Source organism: Microtus oregoni, unplaced genomic scaffold, assembly GCF_018167655.1.
Source record: "Microtus oregoni isolate MIOR12 unplaced genomic scaffold, Mior012 000044F_ref0000062, whole genome shotgun sequence".
NCBI classification, from domain to species: domain Eukaryota; kingdom Metazoa; phylum Chordata; class Mammalia; order Rodentia; family Cricetidae; genus Microtus; species Microtus oregoni.
Genome location: NW_024543218.1, coordinates 6,280,197 through 6,296,294, shown reverse-complemented (window position 1 = coordinate 6,296,294; position 16,098 = coordinate 6,280,197). Strand labels below are relative to the sequence as shown.

The 16,098-nt window shown below is 38.9% G+C and overlaps 1 protein-coding gene across 2 annotated transcripts in view; it reads right to left on the bottom strand.

Annotated features, from left to right (window-relative positions):
• Positions 1-16,098, bottom strand: part of LOC121434765 (RUN domain-containing protein 3B) — a 158,332-nt gene that overhangs the window by 90,898 nt on the left and 51,336 nt on the right. For both annotated transcript variants that reach the window (XM_041633726.1, XM_041633727.1), the window contains exon 4: positions 15,698-15,783. In XM_041633726.1, the coding sequence (XP_041489660.1) occupies positions 15,698-15,783 (86 nt within the window). The remainder of the gene's footprint in view (positions 1-15,697; positions 15,784-16,098) is intronic.

Genomic DNA, 16,098 nt, shown 5'->3' with positions numbered 1-16,098 from the left:
TGACGCCGGAGGGCCCCGCCTACTCTGATGACATAATCTCTAGAGAAGCAGTACTGGGCTGTATGAGAAAGCCAGCTAATCATGAGCTATGGTTGAGCAACCATCCAGCGGTGTTCTCCAGGGGTTCTGTTTCAAGTTTCTCCTTGAGCTCTTGCCTCGACTTCCTTAAACAACAGAGTATGACTTGGAAGTAAGCCAAAGAGCCCCACCCTCCACTGCCTTTGGTCACACTGTTGATCACAGCAACAGAAAGAAAATTAGAACCATGGTTTTATTTGAACAAAATTATGTTCTTTTTTTAAAAAATGAGAGGAATTGAGGATTATTGTGCTAAGAAAGTCAAATTCAAACACCGAAATTTCTCTTTTATATACATATATATTTCTCTCATACATATGCATGCTCTTCGTGTATGTATGTCTATATAGGAGAGACATGAAGCATAAAGGAGAATGTTTGGAAGGGGGGCATAAAATGGTAAACATGAGCAAAGTCCAATGGCATACATGTATGGATGTGTCATTTCATACCAGAGCTATTGTTTTGTCCTCTGAAATATTAATAAATTTCTAAAAGATAACAGAAACCATTACTTTTGCTAACTACCAACATACTTCAAGTCCATCATCATCTGTATATGAGAACCACAGACAACAGAGGTGTTTCACAGAGATGTGACCATGTGAGCGGGTGCCCCATCATCATCTGTGTATGAGAACCACAGACAACAGTGTTTCACAGAGATGCGAGTGCCCCATCATCATCTGTGTATGAGAACCACAGACAACAGAGGAGTTTCAGAGATGCGACCATGTGAGCGGGTGCCCCATCATCATCTGTGTATGAGAACCACAGACAACAGTGTTTCACAGAGATGCGAACATGTGAGCGAGTGCCCCATCATCATCTGTGTATGAGAACCACAGACAACAGAGGTGTTTCACAGAGATGTGAACATGTGAGCGGGCGCCCCATCATCATCTGTGTATGAGAACCACAGACAACAGAGGTGTTTCACAGAGATGCGAACATGTGAGCGAGTGCCCCATCATCATCTGTGTATGAGAACCACAGACAACAGAGGTGTTTCACAGAGATGCGGGTGCCCCATCATCATCTGTGTATGAGAACCACAGACAACAGAGGTGTTTCACAGAGATGCGGGTGCCCCATCATCATCTGTGTATGAGAACCACAGACAACAGAGGTGTTTCACAGAGATGCGGGTGCCCCATCATCATCTGTGTATGAGAACCACAGACAACAGAGGTGTTTCACAGAGATGCGGGTGCCCCATCATCATCTGTGTATGAGAACCACAGACAACAGAGGTGTTTCACAGAGATGCGGGTGCCCCATCATCATCTGTGTATGAGAACCACAGACAACAGAGGTGTTTCACAGAGATGCGGGTGCCCCATCATCATCTGTGTATGAGAACCACAGACAACAGAGGTGTTTCACAGAGATGCGGGTGCCCCATCATCATCTGTGTATGAGAACCACAGACAACAGAGGTGTTTCACAGAGATGCGGGTGCCCCATCATCATCTGTGTATGAGAACCACAGACAACAGAGGTGTTTCACAGAGATGTGAACATGTGAGCAGGCGCCCTTGCAGTGTTTTCCAGTAGTCAGGAAAGACAGTGCATTCTCAGCATCATTCACCACAGCAGAGATCTCAGCGCAAAGATATCAAAATAGCACAAAAAGATCTCGCTCACAAGTGAGCAGGCCAACATCATTCTAATTTATGTGAATACCCAGTTGGTGTGGCCTCCCATACTACCTGAGACATGGGTCTGAGGGTAATCTGAGAGGATTTCTTTATAGTACACCCTGTGTCACCACGTGGAAGCATTCTTTTATCCCTGCCACAATTTCAACATCATAGTCCTTTTAATTTTTGTATTTCTTGAGACTTCCTATCATTTGTAAAGTCCCCTAGAATGGAATCCACATTTTTACAAAAAGGTTGAAAAAAAACTGGATTTGTCTGGTAAGCCAGGCTCAGTTATTAACACGCCATGTTATAAGTTCTGTAGCCATCCTTACATGAAATCTTTTCATTCCGACAGGCGAATCTACCCATGTATCCTTTTCCTCAAGTGGGCCAAAGTGTCTTGGTGTTGCCACCACCTCCATTTCCTGGTGCTGCTTGTGTCCGCTCTGCTGTATTTGTTTTCCCTGAAACAGTTTTTTTCTCTTGCTGGTCTTTCCTGAACAGCCCCTCTGACTTCCCTTTCTGCATACTGTCCTGATGAGTCAGTTTCTGCAGACCGGCATCTACATATTTGCAGACTCTACCCACCCATCCATGTTTTTATCTAACCATTGTGATGTTAAACGCATTTTGCTTGATTTTTGTAATATGCTTGCAAAAGGCATATTTGCGCATTTTATAAAACACAGGCCAATGAGAGCACAGCACTCACTCTCTCTTCTGAAGCTTGGGTGCAGGTCACACTCACCTACCTGACTCCCTCCTCTGCGTCCTGCTTACTTAGTAAGGACCTTAGTACTGGTCCTTACTCTACCACCTTTTCAGTGGTTCTAGATAATTCAATTCTATTAACGAATAATAATTATGTTACAATAATTATAACAATAAATAATTAAATTACTCAGAAGAAGACTCTATTTAACTTAATGGGAATCATCCAATAGCCTTTTATTTTCTTATAAGAAATATTTTAAAAGATTTATTTATTTTTATTTTATTTGTATGAGTATTTTCTTAGATGTATGTACATGGACAACTTGGGTGCCTTAGGTCCTTGGAGGCCAGAAGAAACCATCAGATCCCATGGAACTAGAGTTACAGATAGGTTTGAGTAACCATGCAAGTGCTAGTCCTCTGGAAGAACAGTCTCTTAACCACTGAACCATCTCTCCAGCCCTGAAAAGTCTTTTTTTTTAAATCCCCATCTTGAGCCAATTGTAGCTTGAAATTACAGTTTAAAGTCAAAAGAAATATTCTACTTGTTTCCTATTGTCAACACTGTACTATGGGCTGCTGAAGAAACCAAGACAAAAAATTAACCGGTTTTAGAGAACTGTTTATGAGAGTCAGGGGTCTCTTATGTTCATATTTATATAATTTACTTTAATGAAATGGGGGTTTAGATCTACTAATTAATAAATGAGCCAAGTTTTTAAGCTAATGATTTTTTTAAGATACAAGTTATTCTTGTCAAACCATAATTCAATCCAACATCTCATTGGCCTGACAATATAATCCAACAGTGTAGAGAACAAATACAAGAGAAAGATTCCTTACGTGGCTGCCTGTCATGGTTTTAACTGTTTCTGCATGAAGATATATTTCAGAAATGTACCTCTAAGCCTGAGGTAATATAGCAAAACCACAATAAGTTGAACTAATCTGAAGAAATTATGCCTTTATCATTAGTTAAAGACGTTTGTTATTTGTACATGAAAGAGGTAGAAGGAAATTAACATTTACCCTAACAAGGCTTCTATCATCGCTTTCCAAGATTTCAAGAGATCATAAAATTTCGAGCACTTAACACTGTCTCACAGAAAAGTTGCAACAGAAAAAGTTTGTTAAGTATGCAGTAGAACAGCCGAGTATAAAGCTTGAGACAGCGAACTCAAGAGGAGCAAGCATACACTAAGAAAACACTCCTTTGTTAACAATATTTTTTGTTCTAAAGAAAATATTTTTTGAGAACACTAACAAAAACAGTACACTGAATTCCAAGAAGATAAATATTTAAAGTACTGAGGTAAAAATACATAAAACTTCCACACAAATAAAAGAGTATATCATTCAATATTTTAGATGCAAGAAAAATTTTAAAGGCCAATCTTTATATTATTGTGAGCTGTATTTTTATTAGATGCATTCCTTCTAGTTACTTATGTGTCGGCTAAGAAGATGCTAGTGACTAGCAGTGTGTAGCATATTTATACTTTTATTCATCACATACACTAGCTGTAATTAAAATAAGTCCCTATAATCCTTCTGAGTATTCATTCTGTAAGCCTCGTTAAGGCCTTTCGGGTAGGCGGACCATAAATAACCTCTGGGTGGGACTGAAATAGCTAGCCCAGTACACTATCATGCTTCAAATTAGCCTTTTGTAAAGGTAAGTTTTAACTCTGAAAGTACATTATTAAAATAAGAGGGAGCTTATAAGCTGCAGAAATTTAGTTACTGACTTTCTTCTTTCCTGTTTCCAGTTTAATCTGTATACAAAGGATTGTAAGGAACACAGTCTTCCCTTGTGGTAAATAAAGATCACATTATAAATAAGCAATATACTCTGCTTGAGTTAAAATGAATGTGAAACAGAGACACAATATAAATCTACAAAGGTCTTAAGAATGTGAGATTCATATTTATTTTTCCAATGACTAACAAGTCCTTCTATGTGACAAGGACGATGCTGCTACTGCATTTATACTAGTGAACAAGCCAGAAGCAGCCCCTCTCTCTGGAGCATATCAAAGTCCCAGGGAACTGACAGGCAATAAACAAAGGAAAAAGACCATATGGATGGTGGTAAATACTTAAAGGTAAGTAACCAGTTTGTTGACGGAAAGATGAGATTACACTTCTGGAGTCATTGAAGAATGGCACACTCAAGTGTTTAATTTGAAACACTGGACTACATAAGTCTAACTAGAGAAACTTTTGTAGGCCGTGAGACATTTACAATAATAGTGAACTATATTTATAGAACACAGGGCACAATATAACTATTTTATTCATGTTGTTTTCTTTAATTTTGCTACTATATTGTTGTGGAATATTACTTTAATTATGTAAAGATGCATTTCATTTGTTTATGAATATTAATTTATCTTTGTAAATGTGTGTTGCTTTTGTTTGTGCTGCGCTTGTTTAACTATGGAAAGATGTGTTGCTGTTTCACCTTACCTGCCTAGGGCATCTGATTGGTCAAATAAAGTTGACCTCTACTCATAGCTAGCTAGTAGAGAGATAAGGTGGGGCTGGAAGCCAGAGGGAGTAAGTAGAAGAGAGAAAGGAAAACAAGGAAGAGAGGGGGTTGCCTAGGGCCAGTCAGCCAGGCAACTGCCAGACAGACAAAGAATAGGACATATATAAAGAAAGAAAGGTAAAAAGTCCCAAATAGATAAACAGAAACAGGTTAATTTAAGTTATAAGATCTAGTGGGACAAGTATAAGAGAAGCCTTCATAATTGATAACAGATCTCTGTACCTCGATTTGGGAGCTGGCTGGGAGCCTAAGAGAAAGACTGCTTCACTATATATATCCTCCAGAGAAGTCAAGCAATTCATTACAAGTCCCCCATCCAGCCAGCAGTTAAAGAAAAAAAAAAACACGCCACCTCTATTGATAAGCAGTCATTTAAATGTTCTACAGAAAAACTGACAAGGTTTCTGTAGTAATATGGGGCGGCAGGGCTGCGTCCCCCACACCCGGCCGCCCACATGGCTAGCTTATGCTCCGAAATAACAACACACAAACTGTATTCTTTTAATCACTGCTTGGCCCATTCTCTTCTAGGCTAATTCTCACATATTAATTTAGCCCATTCCTAATCATCTGTGTGTAGCACCCCAAGGTGCGCTTACCGGGGAGATTCTCTAGCCTATGTCCATCCTGGGTCGGAGCTTCATCCCGGGAGCGGGCCTGGCGTCTCTCTCTGAGGCGTCTGCTCCCGAGAGAGCAGAGCTGTGGAGTCTGAGCTCACTTCCTCTTCCTCCCAGAGTCCTGTTCTGTTTACTCCTCCCACCTATCCTCTAACCAATAAAATGGGCCAGGGCAGTTCCTTTATTAGCCAATGACCTTCCTCCATCATTTCCCCTTTTTCGGTTTAAACAAAAAAAAAAGGCTTTAACATAGCAAAATTACATATAACAGTTATCAAGTAAAAGTTACAATAATCTTTATCATAACTACGGAAAACTATAACTATAACTAACTATTCTTAACTCCATCAAAGACTCCAGAAAGATATAATATTACCTAAGTAAACAAGAAGTCCAAAATTCTAGAAATGACAGAGACATCTCGCTGCCTGTACAGTCACCCAAAGTTCTTTTGTACCGTTGGGGCATCCATCTTCAGCCTTCAGGCCCATGGTATCCAGCAGACATTTCCATAAAGCAGGAAAATTCAAAGTCAGTTCAGTCACTATCTGTTGTGTCCTGCAGAATGTCTCGCAGACTCTTTCATGAATCAGGAACCCCGAAAGATCATCTCACCTTAGGCAAGTTCAGTAGTCCTCTCGCTGCGGGTTCTCTGTGTCCAGTTTATGCAATAGTCCACGCAAGAGCAGTTTCTTGCCCAAATGGCTGTCAAACCCCATAAGGTGCCTCTTCGATGCCCATCTTCCTCTTGAAGTAGATTGGTGCTGCCAGGAGCAGAGTGTCTCATTGTCATGAAAAGTCCTCAGTTATTAAAACATTAAATGTCCTATTCTGTAATCTTTGAAAGACACGAAGAATGTCTATCTAAAATATATCTCTATATATCTAGAAAATCTAACTAACATGACTACAAGCTTTACTATTATTGATGATTATCCATTAACAACCTATATTTCTCAATTATACAGTACATATTTAAATGAACTACACAATCACAATACCTTAATCAAAATCAGAAACACTTATACATATAACAAAATTGACCTTAAATTTCTATCAATAAAGCAAAATCTATACTAATGTAAATTATTCATATCTATATCATATCCCCCTTTAAATGTAAAAGGACGTTTATAAACCATATTTGGGAACATGGGCGCAGTTTTTTCTCTCCAAACTGCTTCCTGCTGAATGGGGGCGTCGTTAATTAGGTCTTTCATGGTATAACCTGTGTGCTAGTTTCATCTCAGTTGGCAGTTGGGCGAAGCAATTTTTTGAAGGCGTTCACACCAACCCTTCAGGAGGGCGTGGTCCATCATACCAAATCGGAATAGAAGAAATGAACAGCGTCTCATCCTCTGTGAAAACAAAATAAGAAACTCCTTTCCAAAGCATCATGTCCTTAGATCCAAATTTCAAAGTTAAGGCATCAAAATATCTATGTCGGATTAGTTCAGCAGCATTTATCAATAAATATCTTTTAGCAGCTGTTGCTTCTTCCTCAGCATTCAAACAATTCAAAGAGAGCATAATAGCATACAGTATCAAGATTCTCTGTGTATTTTCCATCTTTGTGCAGCTTTGTTTTAACCTCTATTTTGTTTATTTTTACTTTTAACTCTTTGCTTTTTGAGACAGGTTCTCTGTATCTTTGACCTGAAGTAACTCTGTAGACCAGGCTGTCTTTGAACTCTCAGAGATCTGCCTGTCTCTGCCTCCCAGGCATTCGGGATTAAAGGTGTAAGCGACTACACCTTGAACTCACAGAGATCTGTTTGTCTCTGCCTTCTAGGCACTGGGATTAAAGGCGTGTGCTACCACACACAACAACTCTCTTCCTTTTTTTTTTGTTTTTTACTTTAAGAACTTCAACTTTTAGTCTGCATATATTTTTAACACATTTTAAACCATTCAGAAATTTTCTCTGTCTTTGAATCTCTCTTTACTATATATCTCTCTTTTTCTGACCACATGAATCTTTAATTTACCAAGCAATAGCAGTAGGATTCAAGGCGTGGCTTTGCCACCTAGATCCAGTCCATTCCTTAGCTTTCCAGCCTCATGGCGGATATACAGGCTGTAGCCATGTTTACTGCAACAACTGTATGGCATTTCAAGGTCCCTGCCAGCAAGTGAGCTACAACAGACAACACTCAACTCCTCTCTCGGTAGCCGGCCCTCCTGCCTCAAACAGTCAGAGTTTGCCCTGGCAGGATGGCCCAGAAAGCCGGAATTTTTAAACGGCGCAGCTTTTTTCCTGCTCTGGCTGAAAACCGAAAAGCATGCGTTCAGCTTTTCGTCAACACCATTTAAGTGTTTCATGGCAGGAACTCTTAATGAGCTGCAGGCTTTGCAGCTAAAGCTGAGTCAGGAAGCCTCTCTTAGATGAGGCACTTGCTTGCCTCTAGCAAGCAGAGTAGACCCGAGAAATTGTCACTATCAAGAAAGCATGCTTTACTCTTTCCCAAGCTTTTTCAGGCTTTCTGTGGATTCAGTTGTCCACGTGGGCACCAACTGTAGTAATATGGGGCGGCAGGGCTGCGTCCCCCACACCCGGCCGCCCACATGGCTAGCTTATGCTCCGAAATAACAACACACAAACTGTATTCTTTTAATCACTGCTTGGCCCATTCTCTTCTAGGCTAATTCTCACATATTAATTTAGCCCATTCCTAATCATCTGTGTGTAGCACCCCAAGGTGCGCTTACCGGGGAGATTCTCTAGCCTATGTCCATCCTGGGTCGGAGCTTCATCCCGGGAGCGGGCCTGGCGTCTCTCTCTGAGGCGTCTGCTCCCGAGAGAGCAGAGCTGTGGAGTCTGAGCTCACTTCCTCTTCCTCCCAGAGTCCTGTTCTGTTTACTCCTCCCACCTATCCTCTAACCAATAAAATGGGCCAGGGCAGTTCCTTTATTAGCCAATGACCTTCCTCCATCAGGTTTCTTACTTTCAAGATAGGTCAGTGGGCTTCTGGCGGAGATATTACTCTAAGACTCTTGGAGGGTAAAGAGAGCGATTTCAAATAAGTAAAAGATAGGATCAACAAGACTCGCTAATAAGCATGGGACAAAGGAAAAATCAAATGTGAATTTTACACTTCCAACATATTTAACTATCTGTACATAGAGAAATTATTTGATAACAATGACAGTATTATTAGAAGGGGAACACATATATGAACTATTTATCTAGAAATTTAAATGTGGACTCAGGATGATATAAATGATATTTAGAGTCAAGAAAGGGAATAAAATTCCTGAAAAAAAAACATGAATAGAGGAAAAATAAAAGATCATGCAAGACTGAGCCCAGAGAACAGAAGCATTTAGGATGTTTGAAGAAGAAAGCAAGATAGAACACACTGGAAAAGAGCCATTACAGAGAGTTTAGCCTTTCCACAGGGCACGGGGGCAGCAGTGTGAGGCGCTTGGTCTTAGGGCACCCACATTCAGGAAGCAGAGAAACATGGAGCTGGTATACTGCTCTCTGTCCCTCTTTTCAGTTCAGGACCCCAAAATGGTGCTGCTCACACTTGGCTTATATCTTTCCTCTCAGTTAAATTTTCTGAAAATATCCTCACAGACACCCTTAGGAGTGTTTCCAAGGTGATTATAAATCCAGTCAAATCGACAGTGAAGATCAACTATCACAGTGCCTATCTTAGTCTGGTTTTAATTACTGTGGTAAATAATCAACATGTCCAAGAGTAACTTGGAGAGGAGTGGGTTTCTTTGGTTTACATATGCCAGGTCACATTCCTGAGGGAAACCAAGACAGAAGCCATGGAGGCGTGCTGCTTAGCAGCTTGCTTCCTCTGGCTTGCTGAGTTAACTTTTTTATACACCCAAGGATTACCTGCTCAGGGATGGCATTGCCCACAGTGAGCCAGGTCTTCTCGTACCAACCACTAATCAGGAAAATGACCCACAGATTTGCCTACATGCCAGTGTGACAGAAGATTTTTTTCCTCTCTTCCCAGAAGACCCTACCTGTGTCCACTTGACAAAATACTAGACAGCACAGCACCTACTAGCTGTTATCCCTCATTTCCCTCCAACTCTTATGCCAACAATTCTCCCAATCCCAGTTTATATACCCTCACCTTATTCCTGGTCCTATGTATTTATTTAGCTGTCCTGGACATTCCAATTAAGGAAATTACATACTATCTAGCCTTCTGTGAATGGCTTCTTTGGCTTTGCATGTTGCCAAGGTTTATCTTTAAGTAATATGTTTCAGTACTCTAAACATTTTTTTGGGTGAATGAATGGATACAATATATTTTGTTTCTTTATCATATGAAGGACATTTGGGTTGTTTCTTCTTTCAGCTATTATAAATAATGCTGCTATAAATAGATGTCCACTTTTATAACTATGTCATCAATTTTATATACATGATTGACATATAGATATCACTCACATCCGCACACACCACCCACAGGTGTCAGATGACAGCTCTAATAGTAATATTAAAATTTTTGAGGAACTGCCAACTGTTTTCAAAGTGGATATGCCATTTTAATTTTTTTTTTAAATTTATGTATTTATTAAGGATTTCTGCCTCGTCCCCACAACCGCTTCCCATTTCCCTCCCCCTCCCCCGATCAAGTCCCCCTCCCTCATCTGCTCAAAGAGCAATCAGGGTTCCCTGACCTGTGGGAAGCCCAAGGACTGCCCACCTCTATCCAGGTCTCGTAAGGTGAGCATTCAAACTGCCTAGGCTCCCACAAAGCCAGTACGTGCAGTAGGATCAAAAACCCACTGCAATTGTTCTTGAATTCTCAGTATTCCTCATTGTCCGCTATGTTCAGCTAGTCCGGATTTATCCCATGCTTTTTCAGGCCTAGGCCAGCTGGCCTTGGTGAGATCCCAATAGAACATCCCCATTGTCTCAGTGTGTGGGTGCACCCCTCGTGGTCCTGAGTTCCTTGCTCGTGCTCCGTCTCCTTCTGCTCCTGATTTGGACCTTGAGATTTCTGTCCGGTGCTCCCGTGTGGGTCTCTGTCTCTGTCTCCTTTCATCGCCTGATGAAGGTTAATATTCCTGAAGATGCCTATGTGTTTGTCTTTGGATTCACCTTATTTAGCTTCTCTAGGAACATGAATTATAGGCTCAATGTCCTTTATTGATGGCTAGAAACCAAATATGAGTGAGTACATCCCATGTTCCTCTTTTTGGGTCTGGCTTACCTCACTCAGGATAGTGTTTTCTATTTCCATCCATTTGTATGCAAAATTCAAGAAGTCCTTGTTTTTTACTGCTGAGTAATACTCTAATATGTATATATTCCATACTTTCTTCATCCATTCTTCCGTTGAAGGGCATCTAGGTTGTTTCCAGGTTCTGGCTATTACAAACAATGCTGCCATGAACATAGTTGAGCATATACTTTTGTTGTATGATAGGGCCTGCCATTTTAATTTTTAAACAATGTATTGGGGATCCAAATTTTCCAAATTCTCATCAACATTTGTTTTCATGTACTCTTCTGTATACATACATCTCACTTGTTATCAGATAGTGTATACCTCAGATTTGTATTCTTGGTAGCTAAAGATGCCCAGCTTTGTACTAACCACTTCTTACTGCTATAACCAAATAACTGGTAAGAAGCAATTTAATAGAGGTGCTTATATTAAAAAAAAACTCACATTTTAAGGCTATAACCCACCATAGAGAAGTAGACATGTAGAGTCCCTTTGGTGGCATCATAAGGCTGTCCTCACATTTTAGCAGATTCAGAAACACAGAAGGGGCTTCTCATCTGGCTTTCTCATGTCCGCGTTTCTATCCAGTCTGGGACACCACTGATAGTGTGCTGTCACCAGCGCTCACAGATCTCTAAAAACCTCCTTAAAGGTATGTCCAGAGATCCAAGTTCTGTCAAGCTGACAATGAAAATGATCCATGCAGGTTTCATTCTACTATTTAAAAAAAAAATGTGGATCTCCATCAGATAAAAATTTGGTTATTTTTATTAATGTGTGGCAAAAGTTCTATATATATTTTAGATACATGCTCTTTATCAGAATGTGATTTCCTAGTCTATGTTCTTCTCTTTACTCTCTTGATGGTGCCCATTGAAGGACCAAGTTATAAACATTGATGTCCAATTCATCTTTTTCTGTCTTTGTACATAGGATATCACATCAAGGAAACAGTGAACTAATCAAAAATCTAAACCTATGTTTTCTTTCAATAATTTTGTATTTAAGTCTGACATAAATGGAGCTTTTGTATAAGTCATGAGACAGGCCAACCCAAAAGCAACTTTTAATATTTATTTTTTTTCATCTTAATACAGGAGCTTTCCTCACCTATGAAGAACATCCCAAAATATTCCACTGAATCTGTACAGACAGTCAATAAGTGAGTTTGGCTTCCAGTTTTGTTTTTTTTTTTTTAACCTAACACTACTGAGAAAACTGGGAATTCAACAACAGTTGGGCTTCAGATGTTGAAATGTTTTCTTTGCCAAGGTGGGAGCTGGTCAGTAGCAGGGAGCTAGAGCACCCAGTTAGCCATGCCATCACACCTCGTCTCTATAAACCGACCTGCTGTAACGGTAGAGAACACTGAGATACAACAGGCTAAGTTCTGACGCTGCCAGGCTGGTGTACTAAACGTGGTTCTGAGTGATGGCATCTCAGCACACCGTGAGTTTCCCCAGACAGAAGCCAGCAGGAGACCAGGAGCAGCTGTATACTCACATTGTGGTCAAGTTTAACTGATAAACAACTTCAGCGAGAGATTAACAGTAACACTAGATTAAAGAAGGTATTAATAACAACCTGCAAGACAAGTCATATAAAATGTATCCATTACTTCCAGACTTTCCCAGTCAATGAGTAACAGAAACCAGAGAAAGCAAATTCACAGATACTGAAGAACAACTTTAATGTAAACACTTATTACTATTTGTAGATCCTAAAACTTTTTCTTGGTTCTTGAAAAATTCAGCAACTTATCACTATTTTATTTACTTTCCTAAAATAAGAAACTTTATCTATTTTTAAGGACTGTTTGGGAATTTACAGTTTTATTTTATACTGTAATTCCTCCCTTATTTAGACCAAATATTGTAAAAACTGACATTTCTTTATAACATAACTTACAGTTATAAAGTAAATGCTGAAGCAGCTAAATGTGAGTTTCCATAAAGCTAATTTTATTTTTCTATTTTCCAAATTTATTTTTGGCATTATTTATTACTTAAAATCACCAAAATAGAGCCGGGCGGTGGTGGTGCACGCCTTTAATCCCAGCACTCGGGAGGCAGAGGCAGGCGGATCTCTGTGAGTTCGAGACCAGCCTGGTCTACAAGAGCTAGTTCCAGGACAGGCTCCAAAGCTACAGAGAAACCCTGTCTCGAAAAACCAAAAAAAAAAAAAAAACAAAATCACCAAAATATTTTCAATATTGTTTCAAATATGACATTTATAAAACTTAGTTTATTGTTTCTAATTACTATTAGTTTCTGGATAGGCAGAAATTAACTTTGAACAAATTAATTCAGTTTTAAATTAACTTTTCACTTGAGTTTTTTTTCCCCAGGATGCTATCTACCAAAGCCAATTTTCCTCTTTTAAAAACAAATCTTGAGAGTCTACTCTATCACTTCCCAATTCTGGCCGCCTATCAGTAACACCCAAATTCCTACATCGCAAAACACAGTTTTTATTTTCACTTTTTTTCCAGTTGCCCCTCAAGATACTTTTCACCCCAGCAAGAAGTTCACACGGAATTCTTTAATACTTTGAAGGCGGTCGTGTTCTCCAAGAATGTGCACTGCAGCTCCCCACCCTTCCTCCACCCACAAAGATCCTTGGATGGTCACAGCTTAGGGCTTCAAAGTTGCCTGCCTTAGCTCCTCCCCTGGCCCCGGGATAAGCACATTGCCACTGTTTTTAAGACTATCATTTCTCTTTGTCTGTGAAGCCAGACAGAAGAAGAAATCCACTTGCTCCAGATACTCCCATCCTCAGAGGCTTCATTTCTCCTTCTATAAGCACTCACATCAAGAAGCAGCCAAGTAAAAGGTAATGTACAATTATTCTCTCCAGTACTTTCCTTATGTTGACAAACTCACTCTTCCAAATGTGTTTGTGGGTCAAGATTTACATTCAAAATAATTTTTAATAAAAAGTTTACTTGGTTTTATTTCAGTAAAAATCATAACATTAAGTAGTGAAAAGAAAAATGTTCTGGGTTTTCTCATTTATTAGGAAGAGAACTCTGAAATATCTTTGTGCTTACTTTCCTTCTTGTGAATTATGAAGTCACTGTATTTACATGTAAGCACCTTGATAGGGCAGATCTGTTTGTGTATACATACGTGCATATAATAAGCACTAAGTCACGTTTCTGTTTTGAACAGAATGTTTGTATATTTTTACAAGGCTTTTTATTTCAGAGACTTTCGTGCTTAGAGCTGAATCATTTCCTTTTCATCAGAGTACAGGTAGGTGTGAGACAAGGCTAAAACGGTTCCCTTTAATATTTAAACTACTTGTGCCAAAAACAATCTATTCCAAAGTTATTTCTACCACACCCAATTATTTCAACTAAGAAATAGGACTAACAATTTAAGAGAGATGTTTTAGTGTTTATTTAGAAAAGATGAAATATTACGATTACATAAGAGATAATCATTGTACAGGTTTAGTTTTAATTTAGGATTTTTGATTTAGCATATTAGATTCTGAGACCACGCTCTAGTTTTTTTCAAAGCATTTGTACCCTCAATAACTCTTTTCATAAGTAAGTTTGTCTCTTTGTGATACTAAATATTTCATTTTGTCAGGTTCATTTTAAAGAGTGTTAGCTTATCATCTCACTCTCCATCTTTAGATATACGCCAAGAGTATTAAGTTGCTAAAAATATCCTCAATAAATACATATCATATTTATCTTATGAAAACACTTTCATAATTAAAGTCTTTTTCCTGATCAAATTTATTATCATTATAATTGTGTCTGCCAAATTAAAAGCTTACTGTTTTATTACCTACAAAAATGAAAAAATCTCAGAAAAGCTCCAAACCAATTAGCTAGCTAAGAGAACACCAGAGCAAATGTCAAAGTTTTCTTAAAATCTACAACGTTAAACACTACACCCTGGAAACTGGTGTGCCAGATTCAGGAGTTCTTTGTACCTAATCGTTTAGTTATCAAACTGATTTTGCAGCTGTCATTTGCCATCTTTTCAGAAGTAAGATGGGGTTAAATAAGTACAGTCACTCAGAAGTACTAAGGCAGCCCGCGCTAGCAGAACTTTCTGTGAGAGGGGAAATAAATGCTCTACAACTTGCCGTATATGAAGTACCAGAAATGTGTTATGGCAACTAAACAGCTAAATTTGGAATTTTATATAATCCTAATTAATTTAATCTTACATAGCATCTTGTGCCTTTGGTGTTATACAGTTTATGTCTAATGTAATGAAATCACTCAATGTCTTCATTTACAAATACTTCTGACATGGAGGGAAGTAGTGTTATCAACAGCAACAAATGTAGATCACCAGACAAGAACTAAACTTTCATGACTGATGTCCTGCTATGAACCTTTTCACCACCAACTAAAACGCAGTAAGGTCTTCATTTTTACAGAACACACAGCAGGTCATTCCTTAAACCTATGTAACCTTAGAAAATTAATATCTACAAAGAGTACACCGAAAAGACAACAAAACCACCAATAATTCTGCACGTGAGCAAAAGAACTAAATGATCTATTTATAGTCCTCCCCAGCAAAGAAATACGGAAGCATTACCCTGGAGAAAGAGATAGATATCTAAGAATGTCATACTGAGAACCTCCTTCAAATGTGCCACAGAAAAGCCTATAGGAGCACTGAAAGACTGACAGAATGGCTCAAAGAAAAGACACCGAGGCACCATGAGTCCCTTCCACACAAATCAGCGAGTCAAATGTACATTCAGGTAACAAACCACACTTTCCTAAGAGGGCAGGAGACTTATCTGAGCAGTAAGAAAAAATGGATGACCTGAAAGTTGAGAACTTCAGACTACCTCTTCATTCTGGTTTTTCAAGTCATAAACATTAGAAAGTTGAAAGGACTGTTAGACCTGGTTGTTTTGAAGTCTCTCAAAGCTGTAGAGATGTATTCAGACAAATGCTTTTCCATGAGTGCTACTCTGATCCAGGCTCTACCCTACGAGGAACAAGAAAGGATCAAATAAGAAACTTAAAGAATATTTTCTATACACTGTCAAATATATGCATATTAACAATATGGAACACACAATTCAAAATCAAGAATGACTAAGATAAAACAGAAAACTTTGATAATATTAAGCATATATTTTGTTTTTCAGAAGACATGTGACATATCAATCTACTACTATGTCCTCTGATGAAAATAAGCTACTTGGGTTAGATAGAGATGTATTTTAAATCATAAAGTACATTTATATAGAATTCTACTTCAATGTCAAAAGGCAACATGCTAGTTAAAATGAGACCCTTA